The following is a 14244-nucleotide window of genomic DNA, read 5'->3' on the forward strand; positions in this document are numbered from 1 at the left end:
ACATTGAATATTCTCTGAATATAAATGGTCGATTGTGATGAATGAACGATAAAAGCATAGTTTCCATTATTGACTTTTTCAACAAAAATAAATTTAATTTATTTTAAAAATATTTTTTCAATTGAAATGACACTTTTAGTGTGGTTCAGAGGAAATTGACACCAGAGTTTGACAGGTATGAAGATGTTTTTGTTCAATGCGGTGCTTGGGATTTTCTTCATAGCTAATGAAGCTAATGGTTCAAAAGTATTCAACCTTATTGCAATAGACAAGGGCATTGTAGTCGCTCCTTTTCATTCGACGACGGCGCATTATCGTCAATGCTTTAGTATCTGCTCCTTAAATCCCAAATGTCTTTCTTTCGACCACTCCTACACATCGGACATTGGAGAATGCAGTTTCTATGACGTTGGAGTAGCAGTTTTTAACCAGACAACTAAATTCCAAGAAAAAATCGGTAGCAAGTATCATTCCATTCATATGGCCACTGATTGTGCTGACTGGTACAGACTGGGTCACCGTGAAAATGGCGTCTATGAGGTTCATCTGTTGTCTAAGTATAAGCGCCGTGTTTATTGTCATATGGGGGCGGCTGAGGGCGGTTGGATGGCCTTTCAACGTCGATTCGATGGTAAATTTCTTTTACATTTAATATTTTTCGCCATACAGTCCCTGGAAAACTCAAGTGGGAAACGCAAAGTTTTTTTTCATTCGAGTGTTTTAAGAGACATTCCATTTGCAAAGGTTCGATTTATGGAGACTCAAATTATATCATTTCCAGAAAGGTACGATCTTTTTAGAGGCGTTTCTAGCCATATTCTGACAATTTCGCTGTTTTTACTACGTTAAAAATTTTTAAAGGATTCACAATTATAAGAATTGACTAAAAACACTGTTACTTGGCTATGTGAAAGTTGTTCAGCGTTTAGGACTATTTTTAGACGATAAAACTGTTCTTCGAACTACACGCGCTTTACTGTGTGAAAACCAGTAAATTTATTTGTTGTAAATTTCAGGTATAAAATGATCTCAAAAAAGTTTGTTATTCACTTATTGACTTAAAATGTGTTTAAATTTGAATACATTTTCTTAGCCACTTTTTGAAATCTAAATCTGGGATTGTTTTTAATTTGTTTTTAAGTTTTAAGTTTTTCCCAAAATTGAGCCTCCTGTATTTTTTCTCATTCAGGAAGTGTTCAGTTCATTGGTCGAAACTGGGAAGAATTCAAGAATGGTTTCGGAAATCCAGAGGGCGAATATTATCTTGGAAACGAACTTCTACATTTGCTGACTACCTCTGAAGATTATGATTATTTAGTAGAAGCACGATCGTATGGGCAAGCGAGTTCTGCTAGAAGAAAGTTGATCCACAAGGTCCACATCGAGAGCGAAGAAGAAGATTACAAGATCCAATACAGATTGGAGGATATTAGCGAGGTTAAGTATCAGTGGATAAGTTCTGGTTCAGACGGCCCACTTTTTCGCCCTGCCTTTTCTAATTTGAGTTATAAAGTAGGCAGAAAATCGGCCATCGACAGTCAATGCATTGCACTCTTTCGACGTCAATACAATGTCTTCTTTCAAACTTTTCTAAGTAAAGATTGCAACTGCCAAATTTCTGTCCACTTTTCCCCGACGAAGTTGTCCCCGATAAGGTATTTCGCTTATTTACAGGACTATGGTGGAGCTACTTCATACGGTACACTGATGAGAGGTTGTAGATTCTCCACCTTTGACCATGATCGTGATACAGCTCCGGATCAAAATTGCGGACAACTCTACGGTGGTTGGTGGCATGCCTGGTGCCATGACGTCGCGATGAACGGACATTACTCTCACACTGAAACACCAGTGTCACCCGCTAGTGGTATTATCTGGCGCGATTGGAGAGGACACGGTGAGACATTGAAAAACAGTTTGTTGATGATACGACGTTCTTCATTCAAGCAGTGAATTGGTATCTACTATACTGTATAAACTTATTAAAGTATACTCAGAATACTCGCAAAGCCATTGCATTTTTGAAGCTAATTTTATGTGGCTCTGGTAGACTTTTTGCAAAATAATTTGCTAATGGTACGACTTTCATTGTTTTGCAAAGTAAAATAACACGTGTCTCAAGCTGATAGTATTATTCGGAAAGATTGGGGAGAGCATCGTGATAGTAGTACTAGCTCCAGCAAAATTAATATTTATTTTGTCGGTATTAAATTATTATTGTAATGAAAATTATATAACGTCATGTTAGTGGTCATTACAGGGGGTGCATTCACTGAATACTTTGGCGGTAAGACTTTAAATGTTAAAAGATATCTCTTCTCGGTAAAAACATTGTGAATTTTGATATCAGAAGTGAAATATCAACGATGTAACTTCATTTTATTTTTATTTTACTTGACAATATATTTCGATACTTTTGTATCATCAGTCTAAACACAATGATCAAAGATTTACAGGCAAGATATCAGGAATACATCAAGGATAAAAATCAAGTTACCAATCTAATACAGAGCCAGTTTTCCACGCTAGAAACAAAACTAACATCCAAGATAGAAGAGACGTTGAATAACAAGACTGCAAAAATTCAAACCGCAACAGAACCACGTAAGAAAAGTTTTGCTGAAGCGACTAAAAACAATGATCAATTAAGCGTAAATAGCATGAAACAGCTACTACGAGAGGAAAAAATCGACGAACAAATTGAGGACCAAAGGAAACTATCGACAGACGCAAATATCATTATCCATGGGGTAAATGAAAATGAAAATAAGAAGATATCGATTTCGTTACTGAGCTTCTGAATGACGTTAATTTAAAGACTCAACCAACCTACGTCTCTCGTGTTGGAAAAGAATCTAAGGTTATGCGCCCAATCAAAGTTGTATTCAAAGACAGTCATAACAAATACAGATTCATGAAGAAGTTGACTGAATTGAAACAACACGAGAAGTACGTGAAATTAAGTATCACCGACGACTTGACAAAAATGGAGAGGGAACAAATCAAAGAGTGGAAAAAGAGAGCAGACGAGATGAATAAAGCCAGATCGAATGACGATTTTAAATGGAGGGTACGAGGAAGCCCTCGTGAAAAATTATATTTTAAAAAGATATTTTGTACAAGAACGGTTTAGAGGCCCTTGTGCCTCAACTGTAATCACAAATTGTAAAGAAGCGTTGACTTTTATTAGCCTTTGTTGCTACCTGTTCGTCAACTTGAAATAAACTATTACATACATACATCATCAGGTCTAAAAAATAAATAAAGATAAAAGTTAAAAACAGTAAAACTGCTTGCTAAAAAACTTCAGTATTTACACGTCAAATACTCTCTATATCAACTCAACTCTTGAGAATTTGAATTGTCATGGGATAAATGATCAATTATCATGGGATGATTGATCAATTATCACATGCCAGTTTTGAATTCTTACAACTGGCGTTTGAAAATTTGAGCTCATTCTTTGAGTTGAGTTGATATAGAGAGTATTTGACGTGTAAATACTGAAGTTTTTTAGCAAGCAGTTTTACTGTTTTTAACTTTTATCTTTATTTATTTTTTAGACCTGATGATGATACGAAAGTATCGAAATATATTGTCAAGTAAAATAAAAATAAAATGAAGTTACATCGTTGATATTTCACTTCTGATATCTCTTCATTTAATCAATTGATATTTTTCGGTCAGAACAGAAGAATAGTCAGATAGTAAACTGTCTAAAAGAAATGCCCTCTTTTGACGTCAATGCAATGGCTTTTTTCAATCTTTTTAAAGCAAAAAAACATTAAAACTGCCAACTTTCCGTCGATATTTTTCTACTAGAAATGGTAAATGTAAGGCAGGGCAGAACGTTGCAGCCTCTACATTAGGTCTAGATATATTAAGGTATATTAAGAGGATAAATAGGATTTCTTTTTGTTCATTTTCATTTAATTCTTTGTATTCTTTTTCCGCCTACCAAAATTTTTGATTTTAAACTTTGACGACTTTCTTAGTTTTTCTACACTCGGATTTGTATATAATTTTGTCTCAAAACAAATAAGATTGTAATGAATTGAATGTATATAATTTTGATTAAGCAAATAAAATTAAAAAGGAAAAACGAACGATGTCACAACTATTGAAATCCCAAAGTGGCAGGAGAAATTCCGTTTTTCCCCAATGTCCATTTTGTAGCAGTTGTACAAACTCTCCCCAGGCCCAAAAATCAAAAATTCCAACCTAATCCGATCACCTTAATCTTAATTGTCAAGTCTGCAGGCTGCCCGAAAATTATTTTGTAACAGACAGACAGAGATACAAAGATATTCTCTGAAGTTGAGAAGAAAGAAAAGGAAATCTTCCTTCCCGACGTTACTGAAGCAGTTCTAATGTTCGAGTCCAAACAATGAACCACTCCCCGAGGAAATCACCAATGTGTGAAATATTATTCCCAGGCCCCAAAACCTTTGAAAAAACGAACCTCATCGCCGAATCGCACTATTTTGGAACTCTCCAACCTGCTCCCAAAGTTTGTATGTCACACAGACAATCGCAGATTCCAGCTCAACCAAAAAGTTGGGAAATGAAATTAAAAGATAAATATAAGCGAATCTTACCTTCCAACGTTACGGAAGCAGTCCAAACGTTCAAGCCCGTTCCGCCCTGGTCTTGGCGAGTAATATCCAGGCTTCCCAGGTTGATAAAAGAGCGGTGAGTTGTCCAAAAAGTCATCATCACTTTCCAGGGTGGTTTTGGATGAAGAAGCCTCACCGCCCGCCGTATTACTTGAAGAGAGAGGCGTGGAAATGGGCGTCGTCGAGTTCTTGTTACTGCTAGTTGACGTTTGAGAGCTGAAAAGAAAGAAAAAACGTTGACCCTTTCAAATCTATTTTTTCAGAGGTATTATAAATGCTTTTCGAAATGACTTCAAACGACCGTCCCTTTTTTTCTACAATAGAAAACAATAAATATTGTCGGCATCGATGATAGGTTACGGGCTATAAAAACAATTGAAAAGATCAATCAGCTTTTCGTTGACAATTTTATCCTAGTACCTTGGTTGGCCCGTGATGAGTTCAGCCGCTTCATTGACTTTGTCTTTGAAGGCAGAATCGCGACTTAACAGATAGATGATTTGTGTGGGGGTCATCTCCAACAGCATCCCAGTGATCTTACCCACATTCTCCTAAAAAAGAAGCAATTTTTTTTTAGGTTATTGAAGTTGAAAAAGAAGCAACTTTTTTTTAGGTTATTGAAGTTGAAAGTTCGATAATTCAAGTCAGCATAGTTTAAATCGACCATTCCATAAAGTAGTAAGAAAAACAACAAGTTTTATCTTATTTTCAGCAAAAGCTTTTCGGTAAAACTTTAAAATTATGATTTATAGGGAGCATCGATCGTCAGGGGCATAAAACCCCAACCTCTCAAAACTTTAAACCCTTTAAAACTTCTCCCAATTCTCGCTAATGCGTTGGGGAAGCTTTTAAAAGGTGACTTGAAAGGTATTGAGAGCACTGACCTTTATATATCCCTGAACCAAGTTTCTCAATCCTGGCCAACCAAAAATCTTTGATCGGAGTTTTTTGAAATTGTTACCCTAATGGCGCCACTACTCAATATCGGTGAAAATTCATCGAGAGCGCTAAGATCTACTTTTCCTCGAATACTTTCACTCTCGCAACATGACCATCCCACTTTTTTGCAGATAACGCCATACTTTACTATTTTAAGCCATAAAAACTATTATTCTCCTCAATTAGATAACGTTTTAAGGTGTTTTGAGGGTGTAAAAAGTGAAACAAGCTAGATGCTGAATGGACCTACCTGATGATGAAAATTAGATAGCAATGCGAGGAGAAGAATGAAAAAAATCAGTCAGAAAATATAGCGTTTAGCGAAAATGCATAACGCAATAAATTCATCATTGATTGTTGATGGGGGGAGAGGGAAGGGTTGTAGGGAAAAAATAAATAGAAAGTTCTGGTCGCAAAAATCAGTTTTATTGACAATTGAATCATGCTTGATGGTAAGGAAAAAATCCAATGAAAATCTGCAAAAACGGCGATTTCCGGCATTTTCAACCGAAAATTTCTTTTCTCAAAAATCGAACTCGGCCATGTTTTGAGCATTGCGAATAGGCATCTTTCTGCAAAAAATCTTCGAGAAAATGTCAAAAAACAGGCCAGAAATTTTTTTTTTGAAAATCGGGCTCCATTACATATTAGGTATTGTCATTTTGCATCAGTGTGCAAAATTTCATAAAAAAATATAAAGTACAGTTCGAGAAATTCAAGAAACACTGTCTTGCCGGCGAAAATAGGTTGTTCCGGCGATTTTAAAATAGTTCCGGCTTCAAAAATCGATTTTATTGAAAATTGAAACATGCTTGATGGTGGGCATTGCTAATAATAATGTTTTTGAATGAAACAAGTGATACTTTTATTTAACACATTTATAAATGATATCTACGTGACGTGACCATTAAACAATCATTCAGAACACAAATAGTGACGATCTATTAAAACTAGTCGTTTGTTTCTTATAAAAAAACGTGTTAGAAACCAAAATTTTATGCCCTTGAAATATTCTTTCATATTCAAGACTTTGAGAGCATTTTTTACAAAAATCTGCTTGAGCCATCTTTTACCTACTTTCATGCAAAAAAACAATGATCCAATATTTCACAAAGTCCAAAAAACCCTTTTTTTGTTGTTTTTTAGCTGAAATTTACCCCAAAATTCTTTTTCCCAAAAACCGAGCTCAGTCACATTCGAGGGTTTATAGTTATGCATGTTTGTGCAATAAATCATAAATTTTTACAAACTTACAAATCTAAGCAAGTTTGGTATTTCTTAAAAGAGGACAGATTCAGTGATTCAAAAATATCAAATTTATGTCTCAAAACGTTATACACAGGAAGCAGTGTAATAAACAAGGGGAGGGAAAAATTAAGAAATTTGCAACTTCTAATTTTTTGACGTCAAAAATATACGTCAAAACCCCCGGATTTGTTTCATGTCAAAAATTGTAACGTCAATTCTGCGCGATGTTGATAATGTGCTTATAAAAAATATCGAATTTGGCTAATTTGACCAAAATTTCATGTTAGACATGACACACATATTCTTCGAAAGTAAGCCCTCATGAGCAAAAAAAAACATCTATCTCATAAAAAAATTGAGTAATTTGACTAAGAACATTGATGTATGCTTTTTAATAGTGATTCTTATAGATAAACATGAGTTTTTTGAGCCAACAAATCTTTTTTGCAAAAATCTGCTTTAGCCATCTTTTACCTATGATGTTACCTTACTTTCATGAAAAAAAATTGGAAAAAATTTAATGATCCAATTTTTCACAAAGTCCAAAAAACCCTTTCTTTAGGCGTTTTTTGGCCCAAATTTGCCTAAAAACATTTTTTTTCGAAAATCGGGCTCCGTTACATTCGAGGTTTTATACCGGGTGCGCCACAAAAAAGTTTCTCTCTTTAAAACTTATTTTCTTGAAATCTAAATATTTTAAAAGAACCATTCCTATTTCATTGGAATGAAGAAAGATAAACTTAAAATTTGATGGGTCATTTATTAAATTCGATTCATTAGATCAAAAGTTATGCTCAATTGAATAAAAAAGTTACTTTCGGAAAGTGCTCAAAAACGTTAAAAATCGACCTATCAAATTAAACAGAAGCATAATTACATGATACATCAGTATTATCGTTTCAGTCATTAAAAATAATAATTAGCTGTCTAAATGACCTCTTTTTATTTAAAGGAAGGTTGAATTTCAATGAAAGGAAGAACATGCGTCGAAAAAGGCCAAAGAATCTGGCAAAATTCATAAAAACATCAAATATGGGTTTTCGGGGGTAGATCCGCCTACCAGACTTTATCCAGTCTAGAACCAAAAATCTGAGGAAAATTTCGATAAATTTAAATTAAATTTCTTTTGATGAAGATTTTAAACCCTTTTGACACTTCAGTTTCAAAATTTATGTGTTTAGTTACTGAAAAATGCTCTTAATCATGTAAAGGCTATTGCGATTGCCAAATTTAAAGTAAAAATTTGATAGGTCGATTTTAAACGTTTTCGACCACTTTCTGAAAGTAACTTTTTTATTCAATTGAGCATACTTTTGATTTAATGAATCGAATTTAATAAATGACCCATCAAATTTTAAGTTTATCTTTCTTCTTTCCAATGAAATAGGAATGGTTCTTTTAAAGTTTTTAGATTTCAAGAAAATTAGTTTTAAAGAGAGAAACTTTTTTGTGGCGCAGCCGGTAGTTATGCATGTTTGTGCAAAAAATCATAAATAATGAAAGAGCCAATCTCGAGAAAAGCTAATACCTAAGTAATTGATAATGTGCTTATAAAAGAATATCGAATTTGGCCAGTTTTTTATTAAAAACACGCCAAGCAACCCAAACTTCCTGTCTAAACACACATATTCTTCAAAAGTAAGCCCTCATGAGCAAAAAAAACATCTTTCTCATAAAAAAAATGAAAATTATCAAAAGATTCCTATGATTGAATCCCGAGAAAAGTTGGTAACAGACGAACGGACGAACGGACGGATGAACACAGGTTGATTTATAGGACCTCCAGGTAAGTCCAAAAAACAACCAATTATAAGGAAAAAGTCCAATGAAAATCTAGAAAAACGGCGATTTTCGGCATGTTTCCGGCATTCTCCGCCGGAAAAAAATTTTTCTCAAAAATCAGACTCGGCCATGTTTTGGGCATTGTTGATACGCATCTTTGATCAAAAAATCAGAAAAAACTAATGATAAAATCTCGAGAAAATGCCCGAAAACCAGTTTTTCCGGCATATATCCGGCATTTTCGGCCGGAAAATTTTTTTTCGAAAATCGGGCTCCCGTCCCTTTTTGGGCATTGCCATTTTGCATCATTGTGCAAAAAATCAGAAAAAAATAATGAGTCAACATTGAGAAAAGCTTCTTATTTGGTTAAAGGGAATTTCCCCAAAATGCGAAAATCCGTTTTTTAAGGCGAATAAGAATTTTCCAGGAAAAACCACTTCAACCATTCTTTAGAGAATCTTGCCCTCCATCTTTGTGCAAAAAAATCAGAAAAAAGTAATGACAGGATTTTGCACAAAGTCCAAAAAACCCTATTTTTAGGTAGTTTTTGGCCCAAATTTGCCCAAATATATATTTCTTCGAAAATCGGACTCCGTCACATTTTAGGCATTGCCTTTTGCATCGACATTGTGCAAAAAATCAGAAAAAAATAATGAGTCAACATTGAGAAAAGCTATATCTTCTTATTTGGTTAAAGGGAATTTCCCCAAAATACAAAAATCCGTTTTTTAAGGTGAATAAGAATTTTCCGGGAAAAGCAACTTCAGCCATTCTTTAGAGAATCTTGCCCTCCATCTTTGTACAAAAAATCAGAAAAAAGTAATGACAGGATTTTGCCAAAAAACCCTATTTTTAGGTAGTTTTTGGCCCAAATTTGCCCAAATAAATTTTTTCTCAAAAATCGGGCTCCGTCTCCGGGTCACCCTCCTCCAGGGTTCCATAGGTCCAAAAATTTTCTTCGTCGCCCAATTTTTTTCCAAAATATTGCCCCCCCCAAACTCAAAATGGCTCGCCGGGGCCCATGGGAAAGATTAACTACTTTCAAGGGTTTCAAGAGTTGGTAAAAAAATCTTGAAAAAAAAACTCACAGGGTTTATAGTGACGACTTTCTTGTATATCCTTCTCCCTAATTCTCGTTTATGCATTGGGATAGGCTCGCTGTAATCATCCTCGTTATCTTCTGCGTCCGAATTGTAAAAAAAGATGGCAGCGTCCAATGATAAGGGACCTGAAACGGAAAATATAAATCACAAACGATTCAAACTAAAGTCAGCTACACAGTTAAAAAACAATACCGTAAGTTTGTCTAATGTCAACAGCCCTCTTCTAATTCGAACATCCTTTTGAAAGATAGGAATTATAGGAAGGTCAGAATCATTTATAGACAAACGATTTTTTTCCCTCTCCTTTTGCTAAGCGAAGTAAAATACTTGCCATCAGCGATTCCGACCTTCATATTATTCCTATCTCCAAAGAAGGGTGTCGCAATTAGCAGAGCGATGTCGACATTAGACCAACTTACGGTAATTCATTCATTCATTCATTCATGTATTTGAAATATGTAGGTTCAATGATGATTATACAATACCACAATATAATTTAAATTCAGTATTAATAAGAAAACCTATCGAGGTAAGAGTATCAATTTTAATCAATGCTTTTTAGATTTTTAATTTGTTTTCATTGACACAGATGTTGGCGGATATCGTTAAGACGTAGTGTATTAGCCGTGCATTCGGGAAAGTACAGATATATTGAGCTTACAGTTTTCGATTTCATTCGCAGTTCGTTCGGAGCTTCTTTCGTTCCGCCTTACGACACGAGGCACCATTCCGGACGGTAAGTTTGTACCGGACGAACGGCGTCTTTCACGTTCACGTTCTTTGGCGCGGCTACGTAATTGTTGTGATAGTCCTGTACGAATGACAGATACAAAAAATTATTGTAAACGCAGTTTGCACAATTAGAGTCTTAACCGGAAGGTGGACGGCACATAAATATAAACTAGAATCCAATTTCTTAAAACTTCTACTGGGAACGAAATTAAAGCTAGGAAATTCAACTTGACAGCTTACAGATTATTGTAAAAATCCGAGCACGATCGTGATAGCTAGTTCTAGTCTATCAGGGAGAAAACCGTCGGGAATAAGTTTTCATAGATTTGTTTTGAAAAGGAGACAAGTGTTGTTAGTGACGCATTTTGAGAATAGGTCAGTCATTTAGTCTAGTTTTTACTCTCAGGTGCCTAATAAACGAGAGGTGTGGTAAAATCTTCTAACTTTAATAGTATTATCATCTTTGAATTATTACATATTAGGCATCTAAGAGCGAATGCATCAATTACTAACCTTCACGCCCGGAGGCCGTCAAATGATCCAAGCTCGGTAATTTTTCATCAGCAAGAAAGGCGTTACTGATGGCTGTGTAGAAACTTCTAGCAAGTCCACTCCCTTCGCCTTGTTCGTCTTTGAAAGACACTTTTACTTTGTGGACACTGAACGGTGTCGTACCGGACAAACGTCGTCCGAATTGCGAATTCAACTGACGCAAGGCTTGCGGTATAAGTTGATCCCTGGATCTCTCAAGCTGGAAAAAATTATAACATAAATACAGCTAAATAAATTGCATGTTTTTGTATGAATCATCGCATTTAAAACATGACCCTATAATCGAACCATTATCTTCCTCTGTCCGGGTGTCCGTTATGGCCTTTTTATGAAGTATTACTTTATATAGATTTTTCTCATTATTTTAGAGAACGTACGACGTTTGGCTATAAGATAACCAAATGAAACGAATCACGAAGCCCGAAAACTTGAGCTCCAAACATTCGAAAAAGTGGAATAGACGTTAATTGCGTAAAAACGCAGGTGACGTCTAGTATAATAGGTTAGGCTTAACTTCACTATAGAGAGGTTGTAGGCAGGAGTCAAATATGATAACCACTATACCACTGCGCCTTATAATGTCAACTGAATAGTCAACTTACGCCGTCCAAATACAAATCCTTCTGATGAGTCGTTCTCAACTTTTCCATGTCTCGTTTGAACTTGGCTTCCTTCACGTCATAACGGCCCAGCTCGTTGAGTACGGAATGCGGTTCTCCCCCGACGTCGTCCATAAAAACTCGGCCAAATAGCTCCAGTGACATGTGCCATCGAGACAGGTAGGAGTTAGGTGATTGAGCCAAATGGTGCGTGCTGTCCGCTGGTTGTAGATCTAGCAGGAAAAATTGCAGATTAAAAATAAGTAACTATAAAGTACTGTTTTTTATGAACTAGCTGCCGTCTCCATATTCGTTGTTCTACCATTTTACTAGATACTCTCAGGTACCTCTACGCCCCGCTAATTAATTTTTTCGAAAATTTTCCACGAAGGACATTCTTATTCCAACCCTCCCCCGCTTATTAATTTTTGGGAAAATATTTTTTAAAGTTCCCTCCTCTTTTGTCCTAATTCTGCTGTACTAGCTTCCTTTTCAAAAATTTTTCCACCCAGGAAATTTTTTATTCCGCCCCCCGCTTATCAAGTTTTGAGATTTTTTCCAACCCCCCCCTGCCTGGCTATTAGGTACCCAAGAGTAAGAAAATAGGCGAAAAAGGCAGTAAGGAGGTTCTTCTCTGTTCCAAGAGGACAACGTTTGAAATGTGGTCGAGGGTTTGAATCTAAAAGCACATCCATAGGGTTACAAAAATTTCAATTGAAATAACAAGGAAAGGTTAGGCAGGGGGTAACAGTTTTTTCTCAAAAAGCCCAAAAGCCCACTAGCGGCTCTCATAGGTGAAATATGACTGGATAATCAGTGTAGGTAAATACAGTGGTCAAATTTTTATTTTTCATAGGATTCTCCTTGAAAGGTTGGTAGCCACTGTATAAAATTTACCAGAGAAAGTTAAAATATAAAATTTCCCAAGGAATATAAAATAGGCCAAATAGTTGACCGAAAGAGAGCGAGTTGGCGAATGTACGACTATAGTAAAGAAAGGATTAAACGGGAACAATTTACTTGAATGTAGTTTCATTGTCATTGGTTGTTTCTGAGAATTTGATTTAGTATTCGTTTGCGAAGATCCTTGAGACGTCGGCGCCGACATTAAAAGTTGATCGTTTTGTTTCTTGACGCCGAACAAATGATCCCGCCTGGCGGCCGGGTTCAACAGATGCGGCCGATCGGCTAACGGTAACGCTTCTTTCAACGGCGTCGCAAACGGATCACACGGCTCACAACCTAACGTTAACGTTGAATCACTACGTTTGAAAAAACGATTACATGACGTAGCTCTCAGCGTCGTGATATCGTATGACGGGCGACTACCGGTTGATAGATTTGAGTTTTCATTTTGCGAGAAATCCGTCATGTTTCCGTCATCTGGATCCTGGTCGTCGTCGTCATCCTCGTCGTCTTGACTGTCTTTGTCGCTTTGACTATTGTCCTTGTCCACTTTCATCCTTTAAGTAAGAGTAAATAAATATACATTATTTTAGGCACGTGAAATACCGTGTAATGTTTTTATTAATTTTTGAAGAGAAATATATTAAATTGAAGTATTTCACGCACTACTGCTTTTTTTTCTGGTAGGGTAATCTTGTGGTAAAGGTGAAAGGTTGTTTGTGAAACAATCTAACCCAACTAACCGTAATTACGTTCTGGCGCTCCTTTGAGTAGGAGTGGTCACTTTTGAACGTCTCTCGAACCATTGCAAATTGGTTTGTGAAAAATTAGGACAAGCAGGTAATAGCAGAAAATGGTTTCTAAATATCTCCAAAATTTTATAAAATTAGTAAAATCAGACGTTTGGAAGGCTGCTTTTAAATGAATTTCATCTTTGTCCTGAAAGGTTCGTACACCTCATGTATGGATAATAAATGGAATAGCACATTTTAAAACGGTACTTACAAGGTAGGTTTGTCTGTATCATTGTTGCCTTTCGAATTCTTAAGCTTCTTGGTGACGTCATCTTTCTTTCCGGAGAGCAGATCTCCTCCTTGCTGTTGCTTCGAGCGGACAAAATAAATGAACGAATCCAAGATGTAGGCTACGTGTCGAAGAGAAGTGATCTCCAGCTTAGGTAAGGCGTCCGCGTGTTCATCGTGGTGCGATCTCATCAGGGATAAGATGTAGGACAGGTATTCGTGACGAGCGTTTGGTGAGTCGATACTTGCTGTCAGTGAAGCGACACTTCGTCTAAAATAGAAAGAAAGTGAAGACAAGCATTATAAAACCTACAATTCCGATTCTTAATATTTAGATAGAAAAACTTTCATTAGAATCTTTCGATCGTTTTAACAAACAGAAAACATATGCTATCATTACCGAGAACACCAAATTTGTGTCTTTCTACTAGTATATTATATATTTTGTTTCTATTTCAAAAAATTATGATCTTACTTTTTTCTTCGTCCTTCTTGCAGTGATCGCAGAGGATTATTGATAGCGCTGCTTCCAGCACCTGTCGAACCAAGAACGCGACTTGACTTGCTTTTGGATGACGTGTCATTGGATGTGTTCTGCGCATGCCCTAAATCACTCACTGATGTCAATGAAGCGCCGAATCTGCAGAAATGAGAGTATGACTGATATAAGTCAAATTGAGAATAAAGTAAACGAGTTTGCGACCATAGTCAAGAGCAGGCAGAAGGCTCTCTTTTCCTTAGATGT

General features: G+C 36.1%; 2 protein-coding genes across 3 annotated transcripts in view; one reads left to right on the forward strand and one right to left on the reverse strand.

Annotated features, from left to right (window-relative positions):
* The window catches only part of LOC136804526 (E3 ubiquitin-protein ligase UBR5-like), a 62096-nt gene that overhangs the window by 17105 nt on the left and 30747 nt on the right, over nt 1-14244 (reverse strand). For both annotated transcript variants that reach the window (XM_067061156.1, XM_067061155.1), the window contains exons 35-43: nt 13975-14139; nt 13483-13770; nt 12592-13034; nt 11575-11804; nt 10934-11171; nt 10350-10499; nt 9674-9813; nt 5037-5167; nt 4599-4832 (exon numbers count right to left, since the gene is read on the reverse strand). In XM_067061156.1, the coding sequence (XP_066917257.1) occupies nt 4599-4832; nt 5037-5167; nt 9674-9813; nt 10350-10499; nt 10934-11171; nt 11575-11804; nt 12592-13034; nt 13483-13770; nt 13975-14139 (2019 nt within the window). The remainder of the gene's footprint in view (nt 1-4598; nt 4833-5036; nt 5168-9673; nt 9814-10349; nt 10500-10933; nt 11172-11574; nt 11805-12591; nt 13035-13482; nt 13771-13974; nt 14140-14244) is intronic.
* Nucleotides 151-2284, forward strand: LOC136804510 (microfibril-associated glycoprotein 4-like). The gene is made up of 3 exons (XM_067061154.1): nt 151-631; nt 1190-1437; nt 1675-2284. Exons 1-3 carry the CDS (start codon nt 178-180, stop codon nt 1951-1953), a joined length of 981 nt encoding a protein of 326 aa, XP_066917255.1. The 5' UTR covers nt 151-177; the 3' UTR covers nt 1954-2284.

The sequence above is a fragment of the Clytia hemisphaerica genome, unplaced genomic scaffold, assembly GCF_902728285.1.
Source record: "Clytia hemisphaerica strain Z4C2 unplaced genomic scaffold, Clytia hemisphaerica genome assembly, whole genome shotgun sequence".
Classification (NCBI taxonomy): domain Eukaryota; kingdom Metazoa; phylum Cnidaria; class Hydrozoa; order Leptothecata; family Clytiidae; genus Clytia; species Clytia hemisphaerica.

Bases quoted from the DNA above. Each gene is read 5' to 3' on its own strand.
- LOC136804510 (XM_067061154.1), top strand. From the start codon at position 178: ATGAAGATGTTTTTGTTCAATGCGGTGCTTGGGATTTTCTTCATAGCT. The intron at 632-1,189 runs GTAAATTTCTTT...TTTCTCATTCAG, and splicing joins CTTTCAACGTCGATTCGATG to GAAGTGTTCAGTTCATTGGT. The intron at 1,438-1,674 runs GTTAAGTATCAG...GCTTATTTACAG, and splicing joins GATTGGAGGATATTAGCGAG to GACTATGGTGGAGCTACTTC.